Source organism: Hippocampus zosterae, chromosome 17, assembly GCF_025434085.1.
Source record: "Hippocampus zosterae strain Florida chromosome 17, ASM2543408v3, whole genome shotgun sequence".
Taxonomy (NCBI): domain Eukaryota; kingdom Metazoa; phylum Chordata; class Actinopteri; order Syngnathiformes; family Syngnathidae; genus Hippocampus; species Hippocampus zosterae.
The window spans coordinates 12,267,388-12,295,313 of record NC_067467.1 but is presented as its reverse complement, the minus strand read 5'-3'; the positions used below and the strand labels follow the sequence as shown (position 1 = coordinate 12,295,313).

At 44.0% G+C, this 27,926-nt stretch overlaps 2 protein-coding genes across 5 annotated transcripts in view; one reads left to right on the top strand and one right to left on the bottom strand.

Annotated features, from left to right (window-relative positions):
• LOC127590178 (mitochondrial import inner membrane translocase subunit TIM16-like) overlaps positions 1–27,926 on the top strand; it is a 112,286-nt gene that overhangs the window by 50,292 nt on the left and 34,068 nt on the right. The gene's annotated exons all lie outside the window — the stretch shown is intronic.
• Positions 1,126–26,249, bottom strand: vasnb (vasorin b). The gene is made up of 3 exons (XM_052049654.1): positions 25,964–26,249; positions 19,571–19,633; positions 1,126–4,786 (listed from the first exon to the last, which is right to left on the bottom strand). The coding sequence occupies exon 3, from the start codon at positions 4,757–4,759 to the stop codon at positions 2,711–2,713; it is 2,049 nt and encodes a 682-aa protein (XP_051905614.1). The 5' UTR covers positions 4,760–4,786; positions 19,571–19,633; positions 25,964–26,249; the 3' UTR covers positions 1,126–2,710.

Genomic DNA, 27,926 nt, shown 5'->3' with positions numbered 1-27,926 from the left:
GACAGTTTCCCCCCGCCAAATTCTTCCTAAACACTCACGGAAGGATGGAAAGTTATGGCCGCCCAAGCCACGGGGGTGTACATTGTGTTTGTGTTTCTCGGAAGTTTGCGTTCAATGAGCAAATGAAGTCAGTGGGTCCCGTTTTATGGTTCGAGGTAGTTAGTGTTCTTGGGCCACTTTGTGTGTTTGTATGTTGGTGTGCGTGCATGCTGTTTTTATTCCCTCCCAGCATCTCAGTCATAAAACAATATGGGTGGTCAGACTGTGTAAAGTGTGATGTTAAACAACTCATTCGTAAAAGTCATTTGCAAAGGTTGAATCTGCTTCCGCCCAATCAGGAGCTTTAAGAGCTTGTTCACACACTACAGTTGCTCATAAATGGTCTCATTCCAGCTGGATTTGAAAAGTGGGTGCCCCGCTGCATCCAAGAATCCATTCTTGGTTTTCATTGACAGGCGTTGTTGTTAGCATTAGCATTCCAGAGTGCACAGACTGCTTCGACCAGGGGTGTCAAACTCATTTTTGTCGCAGGCTACGTTGTCGTTACGGTTTCACTTGGAGGGCCGTTATGAATTTTGGGAAACCATATAAATGTTTAATTCCCTCCACATATTATGTACAGAGTGGACAACAAATTAATTAATAACTAGTTTTAAAATCCAAAGTCAAGAATAATGACTGTTAATGTGGATTACATATGACAATTTGAAATTTTGGTACAGACTTTAGCAAGCATGATGGAACTTGACATGTTTGATTTGCTTTTGCGGGCCACATAAAACTATGTGACGGGCCAGATCTGGCCCCCGAGCCGTGACTTTCAGACCTGTGGCTTAGACTGTCGTCTTCGTCTTGATTCATTTTCAACAGTCAGTAACCGCACAGCGTTCTTGTGTTTTAGCATTTAGCATTTGAAGTCCAACGAGGGCTAAAAACATGATCTTCTTAATGACGACAGTGTACGTCCAGCTCCACAACAAACCATGTAAGGCCCATCTTTTTTTGCAAGTCGATTTAATATCATTTTTGTTCCACTTGTACAAATTAGTTCACACAATAATAATAATAACAAAAATAAACAAACAATATTAACAAGGCATTTCCCAAAATAAACAGGGAAAAAAATTGACAACATTGAAAATATTTATTTTCAACAAATTCTGTTTTACAGAAATATCTTCCAGTTAAAATTGCTAGTTCTTTTCTTTGTTTTGGTTGGAGCGATAAAGATGTTCTTTGTGTGGGGACCCGACCTTGAAAATACTGCTGGTAACAGACATTCACAGATGTGTTGATAGAAGAGTCTGGGATGTAATGAACTCGAGACATGGGGGCACGTAGGAAGGAAGGGTGGCTAGTTAGTAGCGCAAGTCCCAACATGACACTTTTCATGAGCACTGATGTTGACAGATCTATCCTCCAGCACATATACATCCATAACTCTTAACGACACTTGCAGTGAGTACTTGCTTGCGCTCGGCACATTCAAATCCCCATTTTGGAAGTCTCGTTAGTCCTTTGAACGATGGTCTGACGATTAATTCACATTCGGTATAAAATCAACGAGTGGGCATTGTACCACATAACTTTGCTCGTACATGAACAGTAACTGAAGGGCAAACACTGCCTTTCCCTTAAAGAGAGAATAAATAATAAATAGTCACTGTGTTTTGTTTTGTTTTTTGCGTAATTCAAATGTGTGTTTAATGAAACTGAGGCAAGCATTAAGATGCAGCTAAAACACAAAGGCTTCAGTCAACTGTTTTCTTGTACCTGCTTGTAATCCCGATTACTCCCCCCCCCCCCTTTTTTTTGGCGTCAGCCCAGGCTTCCAAATGTTGCAAAAGGGGATTTTGTTAGTCTTTGAGTATTTGCAGACTTGCATCTACTTAGACTGTCTGACACCGTGGGGGCCAAAAGCTCTTTGATTGGACCGTGCTGGTACCAAACGATTTCTAATCTTCAAAGATTTAAATCTGTCATTTAGTCGCCATTAGTAACAAGAGGTGACGATGTACTGTAAGGTAGAAAAAGGCTGTTACAAGTCAAAAAGTTGCTCAGTACAAAAAGACATATAAAACTTATATACAAAATCAGCATTTGTTTTAGTACCAATCGAGTAGGGTATTCAGCATGTAGGCTTCCAACATGGCCCGTGTAGAGTTTTGCTACATTAATCTGCCCGTGTCGCAGTCCTCAGCGCAATATTGTTGGAGTCATCTTAAGGGCTTTTGAAGAGCTCGAGAGACAACGTTGCAACGCGTTTTTGTTGACAGTCAAGCAATAAAACCATCCTTAATCTTATCTGCACAACTTCATTACCTACTTAACGACTCGCATGAATCCCTTTGGGTTCATACCGAGGTGCATCAGTCTACAGCCGATAAGAGTGCGAGGGAAACAAATGTGGCATTACAGCAAGTGAGTGCAGACTCCTGACTCCACACACATTTCAACCAAAGAAAATCCAGCATCTCTCCCAAGCATGGCCTTGGACCCGCTGCCGATAGTACAGGAGCAGTTTCCAGTCTTGGAATGTGATCTTAATGTCACACGAGTCCAAACAATGGTCAGAAAATGAACCCGTTCCCGCGCTGATCATTGACTGTAATTCTGTTGTCTCTCATACAGCGACCGACTACAATAGCCTGTATTAGTCAGTGGGGGACAGAGCTGGGAGGCCAAGTCCTTATTTAGTCTGAGCTAGATGTCAAAAGTATGAAGGCATGTTTGATATGTTTTTACTTGATATACAGTGGTCCTGCAGTAGCAGCACTTCATATTCCAGGTTGCCATTTTGAACAGCAGGTTCAGGGATCATAAGTTCCGCCTGTTTTTGAGGCAGTGCCCCGTTGTCTAAGCCGGCCTTGACGCCATCCATCTCGAGCTGAGAAGGCTCACAATCTAGGTCCAGATTGCCTTTGGCCCTCTTCTTGCGGACAAAGCAAACCACTCCCACGGCGGTTGCGATGAGCACCAGCAGGAGCAGGATGGCGATTGCAGGCACCAACATGGTGGTCATCTTCTTGTTCACTAGTTGTGCTCCCGTGATGCTGTCATTTTTTTCTTCGGCCGTATGTGCCTGAGTGCATACGCTGTCGATGCCATTTGGGGCCCCCAGCGGACTGGCACAAATGGTGTAAGTGGAGTTGGGGTTCAGGCCTCTGAGTCTGTATTCCGGATACGAAGCGGGCAGGCTGAGTTGCATTGGCCTGCGGTCTGGTCCGGAGAGATTGCGGTAGGTTAGACGGATTCCACGGATGTATGGTCGCATTTCAATGTAGCGATGAAGATCCAGCAGGATTGACGTGGAAGTCGCCTGACGTGAACTGACATCTGGTGCATTCGGGGTGACCGTTGTCACCGATACAGGTTTAGAGGGTGAGGATGGATCATCGTTTTGGACTTCGCAATAAAATCCAGAGGTACCACGTGGACACGTACACTCGACTTGACCGTACTGGTCCAGACGACAAGTGCCACCATTGAGACAAGTGTGAGAGGGGCAGAAGTGCTGTTCCTCATCGGGATCGATGTTGCTGTCGCTTGGTGATGTAGGACCTGGTGGAAAGTGGTCATCGGTGTCTTCATTTGCATCGTCATCATTAGCCCCGGGCAGCGGAATATCTGTTGTAGCACTCTCTAATGTTGTGAAAGGAACAGTGGTAGTAGTTTTCACTGTGGTCGTAGTTTGTGCCGTTGTGGTAGGGCAGCCAAAATCCCGGTACTCCAGTCTCTCCACTACCTTGCCAGCGTTGATTGGAGGAAAATGGCAGCGTGTCTCCTCTGTTCTCTCCAAGGTAATGCTTTGAGCTCGCAGCCAGCTTGGGAGCCAGGCTAAGGTACACAGACAATTGAAGGGGTTTTCCGCCACAATCAGCTTTCTCAGGTGCGGGAATAACTGTGCAAAGTCCTCCGGGAGCCCTTGCAGACTTAGGCTGCTAATGTCCAGCTCCTTCAGTTCCTCGAGGTTCTTCAGGTCCTGAAAATGAAGAGGACCCATGGGGTTGCCAGCCAGGTTGAGGTACATCAGACCCCGAATTTCTTTCAGGATTGGCGGAAGAACCTCCAGTTGGTTTCTTGAGACATCCAGCTCATGGAGGTTCTTCAGACCACCTATGAGCGCAGAATTCAAGTCGGTTAGTCCGACACCACCTAATTTGAGAGACTCGAGATTTGGGGTTTGGAGGTCTGAGGGCCCCAATGTCGGTATGACATTAAAACGGAGATCCAGCAACAGCAATCTGGGCATTGCGAGAACGGGCAAAGACGTCAACCTGTTGCCCTGCAATTTGAGCTCCAGCAGGTTATCCAAGCCATTAAACGCAGCAGGGTGGATGGTCTTGATATGGTTGCTATACAAATAAAGACGCTCAAGCAGTACCATATCTTGGAAGCATTGCTCGGAAATGTGGGTGATTTGATTGGATGACAAGTCCAAATTCTTCAGAGAGGTCAGCGGCAGGAAGACCCCATCAGAAATTTTGGTCAGTTTGTTTTGGCTGAGGTCGAGCATTTCCAAGTTGTCAAGACCATCAAAGTCCTCGGAGGACAAGCCCTCGATTCCATTGGCAAAAAGGTAGAGGCTCCTTGTCAAGGGCGGCACTCCCTGAGGAAAGGTGGCGGAACGTCTCTGGAAACATAAGATGGATTCCGGCGTGGAACAGGAGCAATCCTTTGGGCATTCACTGGACATGACGCCATCTGCAGTTACGAGGATGAGCACGAGTGGCATCAGCGGAGTGAGAAAGACCTTCATCTTGCAGACTCCTCTCCACGGCTCAGCCTGAAACAAACAAACAAACAAAAAAAACGGGAATAGACGTCAACGACCTGCCATTGGAAATTAAATGGATAAAATAAAACAGCAGTACACAGATTTCCAGCTACTCTCTTTTTCCCCAACTAGCAATATAAAAATGAGATTACTTGCAAATGCATGGGACAGATTCCAACACTGATTCAGTGGATAGTTGTCTAAGACATTGTACAGCGAGATTAAATTATGCATAGCCTATGATCAAAGGCTTTTTGTCACAAGGCTTTTCAAAGCATAGCGCTTTAGCCTTCACGTCACCGGGGGTGGTGTGGTAATTTACTGAAGAAAATGGTGATGTTGCGCCACACATTCTGGTCCTACATTGTCACTACAAAGATGTCGTAGAGAGCATAGTTGCCTTGGTCAGGTCCGTTTTGTTCTCAATTCCCTCATGTTCTGCACACACGCAGACCGCAATGTACGATGGAGGAGAAACACTCCACCTCTTGTCATGCCAATGAACGACAGAAGTATTTCACATGTTGCAATACAAAGTTAAGATCCACCGGGTATTATGTTACCAAGATATGCAAAACAAATTTTCTGTTACAATGTATGTGATATACTGGAAGGAGCTAAAACTAAACACATAAATAAGGTGGGGAATGGGGGTGAGGTAAAGAGGAAGGAGGAGAAAAAGAACTGTTTGTGTGAGTGTTTATTATTGCCTCAACAGACTTGGGAATGAGTGGGAGAAGGAGGTGGGATGATCGGCTTCATTTCTAGCTGTCGACATCCTTTGACAGCTTCTTATCTTATCTTCTTTCCTTTTTTTTTTTTTGTACTTGCACCGAGTAACCTGAAAACATATAGCGCGCGAGCGTGTGTGTGCGTGTGTGTCTTTCAACCTCCGCCAGGTACAATTGTCTCATTGTCTCAAATGCTACAGCGTCTTGCCCACGTCAAAGGTTCGTGAAGGGTAAAATCTCTCATTTCCTCATACTGAACGCCGTGCATTCTTGAGGGACTTTACTGGTTGCGTTGTTTGTGCCTCTGCAGTACTCATACCTTAATGAAGAGCCAAGTACGTGGAACTTTTTGAAGACCACACACAAACACGCATGGGATGTTCCGTCCTTGCATCCTGTTGTCAGACCATATATGTCCAATAAGCCATGTGTTGTTTTCATTTATTTCGCTCTTTGACATTGCCGTCATACTTATGAGTAAACACGCCGGATGAAAATTATTTCATGACTTTATTTCTAAAAGTATATCAAGTGCCGAAACTCAAAGGAGGGGTTAACATTTGGCGGGATGTGCGGCAAAAAGATGGCGATAAAGAAGCTGTATTATTTCAGCCGTGGCATTTATTTGCATTCTTGTGCCGCATACTTTCTTTTCCCGCTGCACTCCCTGAAACTGTAGCCCCCTTTGCAAAGAGCCCCCGGATCTCTTATTTTTCCTTCTCTGATGTGCCGAATCCAAGTAATCCCGACGTGCGCTTGAACCCCAACACGTCAGTCTTTTTGTCTGGATAATTCCTTCAGGCGTCATCAAAATGTTGTTCTACGTGGTCTGATGCCAGACCACTTGACCCCAAGTGATGCTCGGGACTTGGCTTGTCGATGTCAAATGTTGGAAAAGTTGACAACTGTCATTGATGGAGAATCCTTCAAAAACAGCAGCTCGTTCATTTCAAGACAACACCCGAGAGATACTGTATGTTTGTGTTCTTGGACGTATAAAGTTACTGAAGAGTTTTGGTCGATTCACCTGTGAGGCTCTGGTTTGAAAATCCAGTCCCACAACGTGGCTATTTCCACCCAAAAATCATCCCGGTTGACAAAAGGAGAGCTAGTAAAAGAAAATTGGCCGCGGTGTTGGCCAGAACAAGATGAAGATAAACAGGAGAGTGTTTGCGGTTGTGTTTTGGCGTGTTGAATTTTCTCGCATGTGCGTACGTGCCCAGAATGGCATGGGACTCTCACATGTGCAGCTAAGACCACAATTACGAAGCAGCGCAAAAGCGAAACTGACAACCAACACTGTAAGATGTGTCGAGCTTTTCTCCACAATTATTTTCAATTTCGACTTTCTTTATTTCCAACGATTTGCCAAAATATTTTGCATCCGTTTGCCATGGCCAAATACATAGAAAGTATATAGAAAGTATATATAGAATAGCCGCAGTATAGAAAAAGCGTGCTTTACCAGGATCCTTCCGATTTAGTTGTTTTGTTGTTTATTTTATTTTTTTCACAAAAGTAAGGCATTTGTAGTCTTCTTGGGTTTTTGTGGAGCATATCTGGCGCGCAGCAACAAAATTCACAAAAGCGTTTAGCACACATTGTTCAAGTGCGCCTCATTCCAGAGAAACTGGATGGGATGCGCTTCAGCGACTAGCTTCAGATCCCAGATAAAACCTAGTTTGACATTTCGCATTCCTCTTTTTTTTTTTTCCTGGACTTGAGTGATTTGTCCGGGTTTTTATTAGTCAGTGTGTAAAAAGATAAGAGACAACGGTGTGGACCTGCGCCACTGAGTGACTCCTAACTGTGGTTTTAACTCAAGTGTCTTGAAGAAGTAAGTGGACTGCTTAGAGGGAGTGAAATGGGGAGAGGCTGGGGGGGGGGGTGAAGTTGTGGGTAAATCGCGAGCGCTGTAAAAAGCTCGTCATCCTTCCCTCTTCTGACTCGTAATTTTTTTTTCTACCCCCCGCCCTCCTCCTGCACGCTTGTTGAGACATTCCTCAGACTGCCGGCAGCTGAGCTTGAAGAAGCGCAATAGTCTGTGTCAACAAGAACTTTTCAAGATGACAGATTTACCAGAGAACAATGCTGCTCGCGTAGGAATGACATCTTTGGGGGGGGGGGAAAGCAGATGCCTTTCACGATTGTTCATACATCTGTTTTTTTTTTCACACATCTGTTTTTTCCGCTCGTCCAGTCTAGATGTGTGGATCGTGTTAAAGTATAATGCGCTGACTTTGAGATCCTGGCGAGCACATCTTTACATGAAAAAGAAAAAGTCGTAACTGGTACTCTCAGCTCATGTTGTTAACCAAAACAGCAGCCCTTAGAGAGGCACATCGGGAGTCTATTAGCGAATGTTGTACATGAGTTTCTTAATGCGATCTTAAATTAGGTGGTGACGGCGTCTTCAACAGTGATTTGTTGTGATTGTGTTCGACACAGCATATCTGTTTTGTTTGCGTCGCTGCGTTTTGCCACAATTGGCAAGATTAGGCTTTTATTCTCCAGTTTACCCTGAAATAAATTGCAAAACATCAGTTTGATCGTTTACTAGTATTCCAAAACAAATCGCGCGCCGCGCCCATCTGCGGTTGAGTAAATAAACTCACCGCTTGCGAAATCGGTAGTTGTATCATAGTTTTGCTATGAAATAAAAAAAACAACAACAACAACAATGAAGCCACCTTGTTTGAGGTCAAGAAAAAAAGCAAGCAACGAGGAGGAGTGGAAAAAAAGTGGAGGTCAACGCAAGTTGGACTGAAGGAGGAGCTTGTGAGGGAAAGTCACGGCTTGGGGGTTGGAGTGGGCTTCGATCAAGTCCCTCCGGGCTGAGCGTCAAGAGCCTTAATCTAGAGAGCTGGGCCATAAGGCCTTAATAAGTGTGTGTGTGTGTGAGAGAGAGAGAGAGAGACAGAGAGACAGAGAGACAGAGAGACAGAGAGAGAGAGAGAGAGAGATTCACAGTTACGGGTCACACTGCGCTTGCGTAATTTTTGCTGGCCGGACAAGAGACTGCGAGAGGGCACCGGGCCAAGTTGCAGTCCGGGGAATAAGAGTGTACGCCGCATAAGGCCCTCTCACATTAAAGAGGCGCCTTCTCCTTTGGGGATTTGAACTCACAAAGGAGTAATGGTTTTTGGCATGTGCGTTCAGGCATAATGTACGGTGTTATGGTTCCTCGAGGTCAGTCATCCCCACGTGGAAAGCTTCGAGTTTGCTATCTTGTTAACGTGGGCAAAGAAAGGTACTTGGCTGAATGATTGCAAGCTGTCCGTCATAAAGCTGACACGTCCCAGAACCAGACACCGTTTGGAAAATGAATGGAAAGGACTAAAGTGACCCAAATGAGATTGTGGGTACAAATTTGACTTGTGAAGAAAATGAGTGTCTGGCTTTTCTCTGCCATGTGCAACCAATAAAATTGTCCTTCAAAACACCGCTTCTGGTAATTCTAAACGCCACCTCATTCACGCAGGCCCAAGAGGTGATGACCTATCTTTGCTTGAAAGAACAAAGTGCCCAAACAAAAGATTGATTTAAGTATAAATACGCAGATTTTTTCGCCATGTCATGCTTTTCATGATTTATGTTGATCTCAAATCCTTTTATCCAAATACAGTGGTACCTCTACTTACGAAATTAATTGGTTCTGGAGGAAATTTCCTAACTATAAAATTTTGTAAGTAGAGACGCGTTTTCCATGTAAATGCACTAATTTGTTCCAAGCCCCCCCCCCCCTCACTCCCTCCCCAAAATTTAGACATCAATGTTTCTTAAAGCGGGCGGCCCGGTAGTTCAGTGGTTAGCACGTTGGCTTCACAGTGCAGAGGTACAGGGTTCGATTCCAGCTGCGGCCTCCCTGTGTGGAGTTTGCATGTTCCCCCCGGGCCTGCGTGGGTTTTCTCCGGGTGCTCCGGTTTCCTCCCACTTTCCAAAAACATGCGTGGCAGGCTGATTGAACATTCTAAATTGTCCCTAGGTGTGAGTGTGAGTGCAAATGGTTGTTCGTTTCTGTGTGCCCTGCGATTGGCTGGCAACCGATTCAGGGTGTCCCCCGCCTACTGCCCGAAGACAGCTGGGATAGGCTCCAGCACCCCCCGCGACCCTAATGAGGATCAAGCGGCTCGGAAGATGAATGAATGAATGAATGTTTCTTAAAGCATAAAGATTTATTAAAATATGTAACAAATGCATGTTACAATTAGATTAATGAACAGTAAATGAGAGTTGTGCGTCATGTAAAAAAACAAAAAATAAAGAACTTAAACGATGGTCATTTAACTTTTAACTATGCCCTCATCGTTTTTTGTCGTCTTCAGTTCATGTTCTCTATTAGAAGTGGTTTTTGGCTGCCGTTTTGTAAAAATCTGATCCAACCACATTTGCTTTGTTCAGCTTATACCAATCCTTCGAAAATGTTCAAGGCACACTGCAGCATAGCGAGCGATCGCCCGACTGGTGAACCCTTTTTCTTGAGTGATTCACATGTACATAAAACAATTGGAACACCTCCTGGGCGAATGATGAGGATGCCGCATCAACACAAATCTATTTACACACATGGACACATACGGTAGAAGTCACTCTTAGCCAATGGGATGACAGGAAAATGCTAGGTAATAGCCAATGACAGAACAGCTATAAGTATGTTGCATTCAGGAAACTCGGAGCTGCAGGTAGCAGCCCGTAGTGTATTTTTACCTTTCGTATCTTGAAATTTCTTTTGAAACTAGAGGCAATGTTTTCCTGTTGAGACATTTCGTAACTTGAAAATTTCGTACAAAGAGACGTTCATAAGTAGAGGTACCACTGTAATCCCTGGAATGACATCTTCCCCCAGTGGGTTAGTGATGGACTTCCAAGAGGTCAGTCTTGGGTCCAAATTTGGGTTACATCGCTGCAACAGGAACAGTTTTCTGTCATAAACTGTATGTTGATTTTGAATTGACAGCATACACTGGGTTTAATTTCAGCGGACGTTGACAAGTGATTGTAACTTTGGCCTCAGACTGTTTTTATTGCTCCTGGAACGAAATTCTAAATGTGACATATGCGCTTGTCATCCAGCAAAATGCAAAGAATTGGTTAAACCGATCCAATCCACCCCCACCTCTGCCCCCCCACCCCGAGCCTCCTTTTCCACGATTTCCTCCATTTTTCCCATCCCCTTCTCCACTGTCAGCGTCGTCCGCGACCACAGCTGGACCTTGTTATCCGTAATCCGGCAGGGCTACGTGTCAACATGACAAAGGGGTCGGGAGAGGTTTTGGGACGGACGAGCGAGATTTGGTGAGGATGAACGGGGATAAATAAAGATTAGGGGAAGCGGTATCTCGCAAAACACTCCTCCAGGTGTACCTCCAGCGCGCACATGCCACATGAGGTTGAGCGTGAATATGTCTGCTATGTTAATGAAGGACCGCCAAGTATGTGCTCGTAGCGGGAGCCGTTGCATTTCTCAGATGACGATCCGTCACCGGTTGTACCTGTTTACGTGGAAAAAAAAAGAAAAACTAACAAAAAAAGGCAACTGTTGGGTTTAACAGTTCATTATCTCCTGCCAAGAGCTTTAGTCGTGGATGTTGCTATAGGATAGATGCTAGAGTTTGGAGTGAAGTGCGATGAAAGCTTTTGCGTGTTTTTGAGTACTCACACAGAAACCACGGCGGTTATTCCGATGCTTTGATTGGCAATTTATGACCAACATTCATCAACGAACGCACATTGTAATCGTCGAAATGTCACTGTTTACTGACTTATTAGCGTGCCTTCTTTTCACTGCATAATTTGTGGTTAAGACAACTGGGTTTTTTTTTCTGTGTTGAGACATTTTTGTTTTCATTATTAGAGGGCGTAAAGTGGAGCGTTGAGATTTACATGAGCGACACACAGGCGCTCGCTGGCCATTTCACTTGGAACAGTGGACTAATCATTTGCATTTACAATTTGCTTTCATTTAGCCTAAGAGAAACTAAATCAGCCATTTTAAATAAGATTTTGTTCTGGGGCTGCTTAATGGATGCAGTCCAACACAAGGGCTGTGCCAAAAATTGTGCAGTTACAAAGATAAATTGCGTCTTGAGAGTGAATCAAGTTCTCTAAATCGCAATATTTATTTCATTCGAAATGCTGCATGCACCTAAATTTGTCAAACACGCAACAATTTTCAATGACTTTCCAATTGAAAGTCATTGAAAATAACATTTTTGATCCCACATTTCTTTTCACCCTCACTCATGCAATCGTTTACAACACCGTTTCAATTTGGGACACTTCAAGACCCTTCAAAGTGAATTTAGACATTTGTTTTTTGAGAAAAAATAAACTGTTGTGGCATTCAAAGTGTTTTTCATTTCCATTTTCCTAATTTTTTTTAATGACCAAAGCAGCACCCAGTGACACCCTTCGGTGTCCAGGCATGAGTACCCCAAAATATGATACCTTAATAAATACCTTGAGTGCTGTTGTTTGCGTTTGTGGTTATCTGGTGCAATTGCGAGTTATTTCATTCTTATTCACTGGCCCAAGCCTGTTAGCTTACAAGCTAGCTGGTGACTAGCAACGTGGATTGCCTTGCAGCGACTGAGTGGGAAAAAAAGAAGTGCTAGATGAAGTCAATGCATGTCTTTTTTTTGTCTAACTACAGACGTTTTCCACAATGTGCATGATAAAATAATCCAATTTTAAAGGGTTAGAATAATCACTGTAATAATTTACAAGATTTAAACAACAAAAGCCCATAGGCTAGTCTTGGGGAGCAACGCATGTGTCGATCATTTTCATTTCATCAGCTATCATCACGCTGGAAAAGCTCATTGATGCGGAAAGACGTGTGTGTGTGTGGTGGGGGCGGGGGGCATTTGAGGTTTAGGGAGGAAGGGGGGGGGGCACGCCTTGAGGTAAAAGATCAGGCTCAGATTGGAGCTTCCACAATTACTTTGTGTTCTGTGACCTCAGACAACGGTGATAACAAGTCTTGTTTGACATCACACACACATGCACACAGACTCTCAAAGATCAGGTTACACACACACACTCCTCACACCTGAAGCCCGCTCTTGTTGTCGTTGTCTGAAACAAGCGTTGGGGAAATCCAAAACCCTTTGGAACAAGTCTGAAGGAAATAACTCATAGACCTGATATGGTCTCCTTTTAAAGGCATGGCACAAAAGTGGCTCCAGTTTTCATCATCCTCTTGTTTGTCTCTTAGCGGGCCGTCTTTCATCATCGCAACCCACCCTGAGACGGACCACAACTGAGGTCATAGTCCCCTTTCTTTATTTTTAGGTAGATCTTGTCAAAGATCTCCAAAGTGAGGTTCTCATCTTACACAGACATGAAAGTCCCAAGTCCACTACAGACAACCTTGGCTTTCATCATTTTTTTTTCTTGTCACAGCATCCTCTTTGGGCGTTTTGCCGTCTGTAAACAAAATGACCCCAGGGAACCCACCAAGAAGCAATGGCTACATGGCTTTCTGCTCGGGCCGTGTAATCTACCAATTTAAGGGTTTTTTTTCTCTATTTTTTTTCGTCTCTTCTGATCAAAATCAGCAAAGGCCCGATTATTGCGTGTCTCTGAAAGATTCTCCTGAGCAACTGTCCTGTGGTTTGGTGTGCGTGTGTGTGTGAGCTCTACACTTATATCGTCTGAACCACGGACAAGTGCCTGATTTGTTACCCCCCCCCCCCCCCAACTAATTCCAACTTTGAACCTAGTTTACTCCACAGACCGGCACCACTAAAATTTGAATAACATTGTCTTCGGAGTCGGTCGTCACAATGAAAATGACAATAAGAGTTTGCGAGTTAGCAGTTAGCCTAGCCTCTTCTGTTTCTTCTTCTACTACTGTTGGTCATCACAAGTATACCACACACTTTTTTTATGTGGAGTTTCTCAAATTTAAATAAATCTAAGATGTTCAAAAGTAGCTGTGTGTGTAGTCTCCTTTAGATAAATATACACCGCCACCAGATGAAAATTTCTGCTCATAAATAGCTGTGAACAGTAAACACGTGCGTGCACAAGGCCTTTTGAAGAACAGGATCAATAATCCCTGTGTTGTTAAGTGTAAGTGGAGGACCACAGTCGCTTGTCATGCTGGCCATCGACACCACGCGTCCCTTATTGTCTGCTGAAACATGAGCTCAGCTCAACACAGCCAGGGCGTGTCAGGCGTCACACGCAGGCACACTGACTGACAGCAGGACCGGCAGGCTGACAGGCTGACGGCCCTGCGCCAGATAAACAGTGTCACAAGCGTACATTTCCTGGGGCGCGTTCCTCTTGGAACACACATAGTGCAAATATGACTCCTAGCTCTCTGTTTGTCTTCCTTGGCGCCTACGGAGGGTGCGCCCAAATGTTTTCCTCCTTGGGCCACATCGACAATAATTGAGCCATCCACTGGCCACTGTGAAACTTCAATATGCTACATTCACAAATCGAACCTCGACACAAAGCAAAAAGTGGACGAAACAGAATTACAACCATTCTTCAAAGTGTTATTAACTCATTCAGTATCTCACAAGCATATTTGTGTTTGATCCTCTGGGGGAAGAAAACAATTTAAATTAAAAATAAAAACAATGCTGAAACTATCCGTATATATCTGTATGGCTGTCCGGCAGTGGCCAACTCCCACTCGTAATGAAAACATCCAAGACATTGAAAAGCGCTCGCAACTCGGGCGAAGAACCTCGAGGATATTCAAGAGGTGGGGCTTTAGAGGCATACAGTTTGCCGAGCGCCGTGGCCGACAGTTCACCTTTCACTTGGTCTGAAGTGCGGGACACTGTGGTTACTGTTAAACATGGCTTGACAGGCGTGTTCATTAAGTCTCAACAATCTGTTATGTCTGAGCACTTGCCTCCGAATAAACACAACACTCCAGTGCAGAATGAAAGCAGCACTATGCCACTGTAAACTGAGACATTCTGCCTACTCACGTTTGGCTTTAGGCTTTTTTCTTTTGGTTTTTTTGTTTTCTTTTTTGAGCTCTGAGGATCATTTGTAGCCTTATTTCTGTTGTACAATGCGCCCACGATTATTAGCTAACTGATGAGAATAATCGCTTTACACCAATATTATGAATGACTTCTTGACGAATTGTACATTTCAAGTTTTTATTTATTTTTTAATATGTGTATTATTTTAGTTGTTCTGCCTATTTATCTTCACATCTAGTGAGAGGAGTGGCCTCATTTTGCAGTTCAGTCGAACCTCATTGTGTACCTCGAAGGAATCTGTTATACTGGTAGTTGTTTGTCACCATTTCCAATAAAATGGCCACCGACTACGATGTATAATATGAACATGTATAGATGTAAAAAGATAAAAATGTCAATTACAAATACAAGTATGCAGTATGAAGAAGAAAAATGATTTCCAAAAACAGAGCGTTCCTACTCTGAAAACATTTAGCCAGCAAATGAAATGTGCCTTGTTCAGTTGAAGATGTGCCACGCCCCGAAGCCGCGTACGATCATCTTTCAATGTGTTGGCTTCGAACTCTGCCATGATTTTGTTGCCATTACGGATTGCCAAAATCATTGACTTTGCCAAGTCTCAGATGAGCTTCGTCCGGGAGACTCCCTTTCGAAATTGACAGACAATTTTAGCCTTCACAGACAGCGCGATTTGCTTCCGTTTACCAGCTGTGTTTTCCATGAGTTACGGCAGAAAGTACAACGATGAACCGACTCGATCAGTAGCAGTGCTGAGCAGCGGAGGGGATTCCCGCGTTGTACATTTTGTTCATAAGCTAGGTCGCGGCGGCGGTTAGCTTCCCACGGTTCGTTTGTAACCAAGGCCTTTTCACTCTTGACTCTTACATTATAAAGTTGTTCGTTGGAAGCAAAATCAGCAAATGGAAAATTAATTACGTAAAATGTCGAAATCGGGAAATGTGAACGCTCTAGGGATGAAAACATAAATGGGGTATGTTAGACTTTACATCACGCATGCACCCGTTTTTGACTTTAATTGGGGATTATTTCTAGTTCTCCTGTTTAATCCTATTATACAAGGTACCTGTTATCATGAATCACTGGAGAGAGGAGTGATTGTATTCATGAAATGATAGTTTCTTCATACAGTGTGTCCATGCCTTTTATTTTTTTTAATTACTCGAGGAGCATTTTATTTGATAGCATGTGGTGTGCATGCGGTGGACTTTAAATGATTTACTGTAACACTGTGGATTATTCATCTGTAGTTATATTAAGTAGTACAAGCTTCTGCCCATAATAGTGAATGGGCGGCAAGGGATAAATGCAAGAAATTGATTGCATGACAAATGTCTGACAGAGCGCGGCGTGGATCTTGGGGGGGAGATTTTTTTTTTATTGTCTGTTATAATTATTTCTATTGTGCAAGGTGGTGAAGACTATAAATCATTAAAGAGAGAGATAAGTGGTGTGAGGTATTTTCCCCCTTTTTCCTGGATCACACAATTTCAAGTGTGCCAATGTGCAGCTCTACCTGTTTTTCAGGGCCTCTTTCTGCCCATTTGCTTTTCGAAGAGCAACCGTTTGTCATTTTTCAAGTCCTTCCACCCTCCCGACACGAGATGAACATGAAATGAGATAAGCGGAAGGTCATGAGGGGATTGATTGCGAAACAGTTTGATACCGTGCCAGCGCACAGGCACTCGGCGGCAAAAAATCGGTGGGACATTCCCAAAGGGAAGACTACCGCGTCTTTTCATCTTAATGTGTAAGTAGGAGTAAATTGACGGCTCAAGCTATTTGTCAGTGACGTGACAAGCTGGCGTAAAGTCAACAAAAGCCAGCTTTGCTATCGAGCTTGTAAAACACATCCGTCAATGACAATCCGTCGAAACGCTCGACGTCCCCATCAGCCCGAAACAGGTCGGAGAAGTGGAAATCTTTGACGACCACAGAAAGTCCCAAAAAAGTTCTCAATGTGTGCAAAGCTGCTGAAATATTCTATAGAGGATAATGGGATAATGATGTGCTGGAAGAATTTGGCAATGCCTTTAGCGTGATGCGAGCATGAAATGAAAGTGTTTCCTTTATATAATGATGCTCAGTTAGTCGCGCTTCGCTCCGAATGCATCACATGTTTTGAGATCATGAGGAAGTTGAAGGTCGAGACCTCTTATGACACCATTCATGCATTTTGTTCATTGAATGAATTCTGCCTGGCGTCACATTTATTTACATGACCAGCCAAAAGGTTCTGTGCAAGCAATGTCCATATTGATACATATCTTTCTAAGAGGTTCATACCATTATTTTTTGGGGGGGACTAAGACGGACCCCTGCGGGACACAACTTGACACCAATGAATGACAGTTTATTATTGTAGCGAGAATGGCATTTTGAAGAAAGACCCATTGTTTGCTCATAATCCACACATCCGTTCCAACACATCATTAAGAACGCGCGTCTCTTACGTGCGTGTTTATGTGTGTGTGTGTGAGTGTGTTCAGCCTTCCTGTGGTGACCTGTCAAAAAGTGCTCAGCAGTATTTACCCTTTGTTCGAGTGCACCTTTGTTTGTTCCTCCTCTTTTCCCCTGAAGCAGAAGTATGAACACCAAGAGCTAACTCTTCGATTGTTTACTTTGGATGGCTCACATTTTACAACCTTTTTAATGTTGAACATTGAAATCTTGCGAGTTATGCAATTGTGAACATTTGCTTGCTTTCCCACATATCGCATCAAGGAAATAAGAATTTACGGAACTGTTGTATCTTGTATTGGCTGGCCCAGTTAAAAGCTATATAATGACTCTGCAAAAAAAAAACTTGCTTGCTTTAAATATTGCCATGAATGTCAATAATTGCTTTTTTGGTGTATATACTATCAAGTTGTATCTCCAAATCTGGCCATCTAATATTTTTTCACTCATCAATACCTTTGCGGCCTGGTAGTCCAGTGGTTAGCACGTCGACTTCACAGTGCAGAGGTACCGGGTTCAATTCCAGCTCCGGCCTCCCTGTGTGGAGTTTGCATGTTCTCTCCGGGTGGATTTTCTCCGGGTGCTCCGGTTTCCTCCCACGTTCCAAAAACATGCATGGCAGGCTGATTGAACATGCTAAATTATCCCTAGGTGTGGGTGTGAGTGCGCATGGTTGTTCGTGTCTCGGTGTGCCCTGCGATTGGCTGGCTACCGGTTCAAGGTGTCTCCCGCCTACTGCCCGATGACGGCTGGGATAAGCTCCAGCTACCCCCGCGACCCTAGTGAGGATTAAGCGGTTCGGAAAATGGATGGATGGAATACCTTTGTACCATCCGTCCCCATGTCTGTTATTTTGCCACATTATTAAACAAAATAAATCCATTAACTCTCTTGGATGCTTGAACTGTCCGATACGTGTTGTGAAACTCTTGGCTCTTCCATCACTCTATGGGCGCCGTGCAGCATTTGTTGATGTTTGGACAATCACGGGTGCAACTAGTTTAGGTTCCATACATTTGAGTAAGCCTGTTTTGTTCAAAATGGGATGGCTACTCTCCGGAAGGAAGCGCGAGGCATGAAAGTAAGCATGTGTGCAGATGAATTTCCGCTTATCAGCGAGCCTATTCGGCTCAGTTATTTATTTATTTATTTTTTAAATACTGCAGCACTGATTGCTCTAACAGCTTTGAAAATGATAATGATGTATCACTCATTTGCTCTGGTGAAGTATGAAAGGATTTTTGTCTGGCCAGGGGAATCGGCATGAGCACAGACTTTGATTCTGACGTCTGGCGCCGTCACCGTATTATTCATTTGAAGTGTAATTAATTTGCGGGGGTGGCGGGTTAATTTCATTTGCGATTGTCGTGATTTTGCGGTGGTGTTGTGTCGATGTTGTTGAGCAACAGTTTATGGGCTTTAACTTGAAGGCAGTAGATATAACTTGAATGATTCACGTTACGTGACATCTTGAGGGATGTTTTTGTTTATCATGTTTTTTGTTTTGTTTTCTTTCAAAAAAAAAAGTACTGAAAAAATCTTATTGTGTCTGTCTGTGTACACATGCATTGCAGTCAGTACTGGGAACTATTTTCTACTTTGTAAAAAAAAAAAACATGACAAAAAAGATTACTCAAGAATGCAATCGAGTTGGCAACGGTGAATGTAACTCAGCATCTCAACTGCATCCACTCGTAATTTACCACCTATTTGGATCCACTCGTCGCCAGTGCATGTATGGCCCGAAGATGGACAAAAAGCACGCACCTTTTTTTAGAAAAGACAAATGTTGGACTTTTTCTGGCCTGCCGACACTGACACATTATATACTCTCCATGGCAAATATTGTCCAGGAAGCAAGCTGACACACCATCTACAGATTCCTCAACTTGAGGAATGCCTGTGTGTGTGTGTATGTGTGTGTGTGTGTGCGTGTGCGTGGGGGGGGGACTCTTCACCACAAGTCAACAGCGAAAGTAAAAGTACCTCCCCAATCCCCCGCCCACGCTCTCCTGCCTCTCTTTGCCCCGCCCCCTCGCCCACCTCACTGAGCACGAAGAGGCTGGAGGAAGTCCCAAAGCAATTAGTGAGAGTTAGCCATGTGCGTCCAGGCGCCCCAGGCTGAGCATGTACACACGTACGCGCGTGTGTGTGTGTGTGTGTGTTCCTGCGTCTTTAAATCCCACACAGACCCAAAATCTAGCAGCTATAAATGGTCAACATACACGCTCCATATTGCTGCCTTTCTAATCCAACAGATGCAACTTTATAAAGTTGGTTGAAAATGGCTAAAATTTTGATTTTTAGCGCTAGAACATCATTACTATGCATGAATTTCCAAATGTACTGAGATAAGATAAGATAAGATAAGATGTCATTTATTTGTCCCACACTGGGGAGATTTACAGCCTCCAGCAGCAAGAATGTGGGTAGAAAGAAGAAAAAACAAAAACAAAATATAAATGTGCAAATGTAGTAGTTACTTGAAAGAAATGTTTTCGTGGTTGAATGCTAGGTATAAAAACAACCATCACTGGTTAGGTACACTCCTAACCTTGAAGATACATTTGGGCCAGATGGAAAAAATTCCCAGGTGGAGCAACAAAGCGTTTCATTGTTTGCTCACTCACCCGGTAAAGTCGCGTCCTCCTCCGGCGTCGCTTCCACTTTGCTCGATTTCGGGACGTGGTCACCTAAAACACCAAAAGAGACAATCAAGCCCATGTGGCAACCATGCTCTTTTTTTTTCTTTTTAAGGCTGGCCTTTTGCCATGAATCGTTCATTGCCTGGAGGGGAAAGAGGACATTTTTTTTTCCTCCCTCTTCTCCAGTGCTTCCAGCTGTGCGTGTGCGTGTGTGTCAGAGAGGCTGAGCGCTGGCAGCCGAAGCGAGTGACAGAGCGGAAGAATGCAGGCCGACTACTGTGGGCTCTGCCAACTTGTTGTTGCCTTGTCATAAGTCCATCATCACCGCAGGACGCTTCGTTGAAGTTTGTTGTCACTCTCCACACCTGCTGCTCCAGGTATTGTGTCACGATCCAAAAGAAAAAAGATGGCACAAAGGCTCCCGTAAATCTGTCCACCCCCCTTTTGAAATTGCGATTTGTTTCTCGTCAATATTACGATTGCAATTTATCCCAACGCCCCGCCCCCCACATCCAACAATCGTCTCTGCCGGTTGGAAGACCTCCGGTAGCGAATGAGAAAAACAGACTTGGCGTTTCGGATGAGCCCGCCACTCGCTCAACCTGCTTGCGATTGAGACCTTGCTTCACTATTGCATACATCAGCCCTGAGTCAGCACACGTCTTCGTCTCACCCTCTGCCGCGGAGTGTGTGTGTGCGTGTGTGCGCGCATGTGTAGGTTGCCAAAGTTAAGTGTCGAACTGCTCTTGAAAGGCAAATGATATGCAAATTTTGAACCCTGTCGAGGAAAGTGCGGGAGCTCCACGACTTGGAGCTAGCTTTAAAAAGTGGCCATATTTTCATTGCATTGTTTTCAATCTATGACTCGCAAGTGGATTTTTTTTTTCAAACTGGTGACCCACCTTTTTCTACACTTCAGTGACAGGTAAAAATGTTCACACCCAAAAATCTGATTGATTGATTGATTTTCCAGTCCAGTCGCTGCCTGTCAAATCACCTATTGAGTGTTTGTTTCCTGTAGCAGTGGTTTCAAATGATGAGCAAATGTCTTCTTTCGCCCATCGCGCTCATGCTGCCGGTAGCGCCGGCCTTCGCTTGCTTTCTAATCCGTTATTGATAGCGAGCGGTTAAATATTTGACTTGGCTCCCAAAGGCTGATCTGTTTTTTCCAGTTTCGGTTGAGTAGTCAAATAGATTTGTCGATTGTGTGTGGACGGAGACCGGCTTGGCATCTCAGTGAAAAGAATGGGGTGTCGAATTGACTCCATTTTATTTTGTCAGGCAGCTGCACACAATAGATTTTTTTGTGTTTGGATCCATTTTTTTAAGTCGACTTAGAAAAAATGTACATGGATCCAGATGATCTTAGTTGGCGCAAGAAATAAAATGGAACAAAGTCAACATGCCTTTTTTTTTTCGGTGTAGGCAAAGACAGACAGTTGGCTGGGGCGCCAAGATTTCCAGGAGGCCGCCGAATATCTCATAAAAACTGATTAATAGAGTGGTCTTGGATTTAAAGTATTTAGTGTTTTAGACTTTATTCACAAATTTTAAAATGTCCACATTTTTCACCCTTTCATGCACCCTCGAACCTGTCCACTGGAGTAACGGCTTAGAGTTTGCATACTCTCCCTGTGCCTGCGTGGGTTTTCTCCGGGTTCTCCGGGTTCCTCCCACATTCCAAAAACATGCATGCCAGGCTGATTGAACACCCAAAAGTGTAAGTGTGGATGGTTATTCCTCTCTGTGTACCCTGCGATTGGCTGGCAACCAGTTCAGGGTGTCCCCGCCTACTGCCCGAAGACAGCTGGGATAGGCTCCAGCAGCCCCTGCCACCCTTGTGAGGATACAGCGGATCAGAAAATGGGTGGATGGATAAGAAAAACAGTTTGAGACCATTTAAAATTGTTGGCGACCATATTTGTGATCGGTTATAGATCTAATTAGATTGATCGATATTGAAATATTTGAGGGATTTTACAGTATGTAGCTCAGGACACTTTTCTCAAATTCTGACTGATAAACATTAATATTCAAAATATTGACAAGCTTAGTATCCGATTGTGCTTTCCTTGGCCCCTGAATGACTAAATAAATCACAGCGTGCGTGTGCACTCCTGTGGCTGTGTGCGTTTTTGTCGAGTAAGATCTGGTTTGCCCTAAGCTAATTACAGCCTTAGATTAAGCGCTCCTTTTTTTTTCTTCTTCTTTTTTTTACGTGAGGGGCCCTCGCTGCAAACGCTGCAATTTGCGGTGATTTTTCTGGGGCGAGCATCCTCCCTCTCGTCCCGTCGTTCTCATCCTCGTGAGTCTCCCGCGCAGTCGCCTGCTCTTGTTTGTGTTGAAATTTTCATTGCGGGGAGGGGGGGGGGGGGGGGCGTTGGTTGGTCGACTTCTTGTCGATTCGTCCAACTCTCGCAAGCTTAAATCCTCATTGGCCTCAAACGGTCAACACGCCGATTCTATCAATTCCACGATGACAAGAATGGGCAGCCGCTGTTGCATGCGTGCGTATATTTCCCAGAGGCCTGGAAGTGGTTCTTCGTCTGCTTGCACATGCAAGCTGTATTTAGCTTCAGAGGACCACGGTGGACCGCCTGCTCAACACTGAATTGTGACGCTGTCCTTTTCATCCAAAGCAAATGCCCCCAACCTGGGGAGGTTTGTCGGTTGACGCTGACCCTGCAGTCACGTTACTAAAATCTCACACCGTGACGGCTCGTCCCGATCCTGAATCCTGACCCAATCTGCAACGGAAGTCAACCTCACGATGGAAAAACACTTGTAGAAGAGGTTTTTGTCCTTTCAGCTAGTGTCAGTGACTCACGTTGCTGCTGTGGGAGTAGCGATGCACTTTATGGTTGTGACAATCTCATTTGTCCAAGAAGTGTTGTCATAGACAACAGATCGAATTTGTGGAATCCATTTTGAGACTGGTTTTCTAAAGTGAGCATTTTCAGGCCCCAAAATTCCGCCGTTGTATAAAAAGTTGGTGAAAATGGCACCACTTTGTCCATTTGATAACATCCACAATGGGATTGGTTTTTAAACGTTAGCATTTTCGTGCCCCCAAACAATCAGCTAAAATCTGACGGCTTTTACCGGTTTGGCTTTTGACGCACATGCCAAGACTGAACACTTCCCACTTTTGGTCATGTCCAGCAGATTTACAAACTGAAATTTAACTTGCACATTGAGTGAATTCAACGTTAGCATTTCAGGCTGGAAAATGCTACCATCGTATAAACCATGGGTGTCAAACTCATTTTTGTCGCAGGCCACGTTGTAGTTCTGGTTTCCCTCCATATCTTATATACACAGCACACAACAAATGGATGAATAACTAGTTTTAAAATCAGAAGTCAAGAATAATGACTGTTTTTGTGGATTACATATGTCAATGTGAAATTTTGGTTCAGACTTTAGCAAGCATCATGGAACTTGACATGCTTGATTTGCTTTCGCGGGCCACATAAAATGATGTGGCGGGCCAGATCTGGCCCCGGGCCTTGACTTTGACACCTGTGGTGTAAACAAATTGCATTTTCAGACTATTGTTAGCATGGTTTAACTCCTTACGCCGTGGTCATTTTAGCAAATGGAGGAGCATTTATTTCCACGTTTAGATCTGTTTTCAACTGTTAGCATTTTTAGGCTAAGTAGTGCTACCGTCAGGTCATCAGCCAAAACTGACAAACGCCGCATCCTTTTGGCAGTTTTGCTTGCTACCCACAGCCAACTGTTTACAAGTCTTGTCGGCTGTCGACGACATTTAACTGGGATACCCCTTTTTTCAAATGCCCATTTAGATTTAACCAAACGTTTAAAACCACACTGGTATCATGAGTTTTCAGTCAAGAACTCTATTAGGAAAACTCCCCCCACAAAATTTGTGACACATTTCCTCTAGAGAAGCAAGCACATCCACACGAGTCATTCCTCACTCTGTTTCTGGCCCATCAACTCGACCCGGTTTGTGAGCGCGCCGCCACCTCTCCTGTCGGCTCCCCCGAATTTCTACTCTGGACCTCCATGCTTTCACACCTGACTTTTAACCATCTGAAGCATCCCGCGAGGACGCTGCTAACTGGCGGAGAAGACAAAGTTCATGGGACCACAATGCAACTTCTGTCTCATAACTGGACACAGAATAATTTTGCAAAGCTAAATAGAAGATAAAAGTCTTAAATGTCCTAATGTCAGCAATCACATCCTGCATGGCTGATTGATTGTAACTGCATCTTTAGGCAAATTATAGGTCGTTCCGCTTCTCATCCGCAGACCAATTTTAACAATTGGAAAACCGTTAAGCCACTAATGCCCACACGGGACACTCAAGGCGCGGCCATGTGTCGTGGCGCTAAGATGCTAAGATTGGCATTTGTTTGCTGCGTCAAGCTGCGTCCACACGTCTCCCTGCGACGCTCGCAGCACGGAAAGTTCTCCAGTGACAATGACAACTACTCGGCAGCCCTGTGGCGGGCGACCTTGCTGATTTCAAGCCATTTTCTACTTGTCTGTCAGATAAACAGTGCACCACTATTGGACCACTTTACTGTTTTGCCCCCTGGTAAGGATTATGTGATTTTCCCAGTCTGTTTGTTCGAGTCGGTGTGGAGGGGGCGGGGGGGGGGGGGTGTATGCGTAAAAAGATGCTAATCTGTCTGAAGGCTTGAGGGATTGTGGTCAGAAGACTCTTCTTGTGCCAATTAAGCTTTTAACACATTTTTTTCCTCCTTCGATGGCTTTTTCTGAGCACTATGAATTAAAGGGGAGGCATCCACAATTTATTTCTAGTCATGATAAGTTTTTAGTAATGTACATTCTTTGACTCTTTATCACAAAGAATAGGAAATTGACCCCCCCAAACAAATTAACGTGAGAATTGAATGTCTTTTTTAAATCGATCAATATTAATTACTAGCATTTAATTTTTTTAAATATTGTTTACAGTGTACTTTAATTGTAGCTTTTACCTTTTTTGAAGTATTTTAATGTACATCATTTTACATGACAGAAAATACCAAGAAAAGTGATTTGATGTTTTTTTTCATAAACTGTTTAAAAAGTGTAAGAATCACGAATAATCAAGTTTTTTTAACACAGCAAGCTCGTTAACTGTTGTTGAAGCCAAGTCAAAGCCTCTTTTTCATTAAACAACAATCAATTCAAAATTGGAATTTTTCGAACAGCGTCTTGCACATTACACCTATTCTTATATGAATCTCATCTCAATCAAAGTCGCAGAGCGAAAAACGGTTAAAAGTTTTGTACTTCCTCCTTTTGAGCTTGTAAACTGTGCCCTAGCCTTTCTTTTGTCTTTTCCACTGATCTATTGTTTACATGTTTATATGATCAAGTGAAGGAATTAATCATCACTTCCATATCAAATTCTGAACTCAATTAACGAGTTCAACAACTGGAAAAGATCACAGGAGGAGGAGCCTCACAGTTTAGGTAGCCAAATGGTGAATTGTCTCGCGCGCTTCCTCATATTGATACTTGCTGCCGACTATCCTTGCTGCCTCTTGCACACTTATAAATATTACCAAGAGTATTTGTTCAAGTTTGCCGTTCCATTTCACATCGGTGCCCAACACACTGCTGCTCACATTCTGCTCTTTTCTCATTGCATCCTTATGGAGTTGCTGCCGAATAAAAAGCTTCTCGTCAATGCAGCTCGGGAGTCCATTAATGCCTCATGAACAAGCGGAGGCGGCGGCAGTAGCAACCTCATCAGATTGCTCCTGATGAATGGCGACGGGCATTTTAATAATCCTCACTGCGGGTGTTTGATGCTGGAGTCATGCGTGAGACGAATAATTTCCATACGATCTCTGCCTCTTTAGGAACCGCATCAAGAGTCCCACATGTTTGCGGATCTAAAAAGCAACACGTGATTTTGATGCAAGGGTGAAACCAAAAGTTTTTTTTTTTTGAGTTTGGTTGTTTGGTTTGTTTTGGGAGTGGGAGGGGGTTGATGAGCACACGTGTGTTCGATGCGCAAACTTTTATGGCTTTGAAGTTGTTTTAAGTATATCGCCCGAGCCAACCCTGCCTCCGAGCTCCCTCAGTCCGACTCCTGAGCAAAAAAAAAAAACGTCCCCGCGGTTGTGATGAGCGCTTGCTTGCGCGGACACGCAAGCGTGCTGCAAAGTCGCCCCCCACCCGGAGCCCACCGGCATCCACGTCTCGCTACCTGCTCCGTGCTCCCACCAACGCGCAACTTCGCTATTCATTTAATAATAACGCAAAGCATTGACGCAATCCACACGCCACCCGAACGAGGGCTTTTTGCTCCACAAGTGAACGTCTGTGCGTGCGAAAGTTTTTACGCGCGGGATGATGCGGGACAAAAAAAGGTGTGAAAAGTCTTACCTCGGAACTTTGGCTTTGTTAGTTTGTTTAGTTTTTTTTCTATCCAAGCGGTTAAGTCCACCAGTGGCGCGTTGTGTCACAAAGCGAAGCGGCTGAAACGTAACTCAGAACTAGAGCTTGACTCGTGCGCTTTCCTGCCTGCCTCCGCCTTCGAGTGGCGAGCGAGTGAGCCAACAAGAAAAAAAAAGCAAGTCTCTCGCATTTGTTCTTCTTGCTCACGGCTGGGAGGAGTCAGTCACCTTGCAGCGCACATTCCGGACGCACTTCTGCTCACTTGCACTCGCACGACCTGTTTCAAAGACTCCCTGATATCTCCTGACGCATTGTTTGCGTGTGTGTGTTTTTTTTAACCATTTGCTTGCTTAACGCGCGTTTTTTTTTACCTCCGGTTTGTCAACTGCAGAATTAATTTCATTAATCACCATCGAAAATTGTCAACAGTGATTATTTAGTTGGACGAGTGCTTTGGAGTTAGTTCATGCACGTCTGCTTCCCAGACGGTGAATTAAAATGCGAAGTAGTGTGTAAAAAAATGTAATACCATAAATACGGGTATGCCATAAATAAAGTCCACGAAGCGCCCCCCCTCCCAATTACGTCAGTCGCTTCATTTTTGTGGCACTTGTTTGTTTTCCGTAGTAAACCAGAAATGGCAATTTGAACATGTTTTCAAAATAGAAATTCAAAGGCCAAAGGCACAAAACGTCCTATTTGGAAAACAATATTTTAGCAGTTGTTTTCTTGCCGACAGCTTTTTGCCAATGTAAAATCCACCAATCAACATGCTGAATGTGAATATACTCTTTATTTTGTGTGTTGAATGAATAACGCAAAAAGTTGGGTCCATTGAATAAGCCACAAAACGACTCCAACCGCTGTTGTTTGTTGACCTAACTTCATGGCTTGAAAGAATTTTTTTTTTTTTTTTTACCCAACTGTTTTGTGAGTGAAACACCCTGAAAGAAATTTTCGAAACTATTTTTCAAGCACGCATCGCGCAGATCAAAGGTTTGAACCGAGACTTCCATTTTGACGCTTGTCCCCGCAGCTGTAACATGTCTCAGCAGCAGTTAAGTGTCTATACGGGCGGTGGCATTTCGACAAAAATCCCGAAAGACGATCGCTTGGTGTCACAGTATTGCCGCCGATGTTGCTTTCAGCTGCACATTGCCCCATTCTTGGCCTGCGCGCTCAGCTGCGGCGCTTCTGTTTTCTCTGGAAGTCATCACTGGAAGCAAAGGGGTGGCAAAGTCACCGGCCGTCTTGTTGAGAAGGGGTCATCAGACAGAGCGAGGCCCGGCACGTGGCGCTCGAGGTCCCACCCTCAGTATCCCCGGAAGGAGCGCTTTTAGTTGCACTGCTGCGGATGGTTTTGATGCTGAGAGACTGTGCACAGCCTGCAAGTCATCATCTCGATGATAAACACTTGCACGTCCATCTGTAATACATTAGCGTTGTTGTTTTATACAAAGTTACCACCTCCCAAAAAACAATACTTGGCTCTGCGAGTACCGCCGTCATGACCAACATTAACCCTTTCATGCACCCTGTAATAACTTGATACCACTGTAGTGACCGCTGTCCCTGAAAGGGTTGATAGAGGGTCACACAATGGGCCTCTCAGTGAAACAAAGATTTTATTCCTCAAAATATTCATGTTATATGTTGTAACATTATGCATAGTGAACATTAAGACTGTGCTTGAAGGGGGAGTTTGCGGTTTAGAAATAAAAATGCCCTTTTGTCATATGTTTGTTCAGACAGACATTATATTATGACATTGTGACATGATAAATACGAAAAAAAATCTGACCGATCTTGTACCTCCAAGTTGGCTTTCTGAAGAAAAACAGCGAAAACAAGCACTCAGAGACAGAAGGCCAGGTAATTGATTGTACAAGAAATAACTTCAATCTGATAACATTTGTTTGATGTTTACAGCAAGACTCATGCTACCAACGTA

Excerpts from the sequence above, each read along its gene's own strand:
- vasnb (XM_052049654.1), bottom strand. The coding sequence starts at position 4,759 with ATGAAGGTCTTTCTCACTCCGCTGATGCCACTCGTGCTCATCCTCGTA.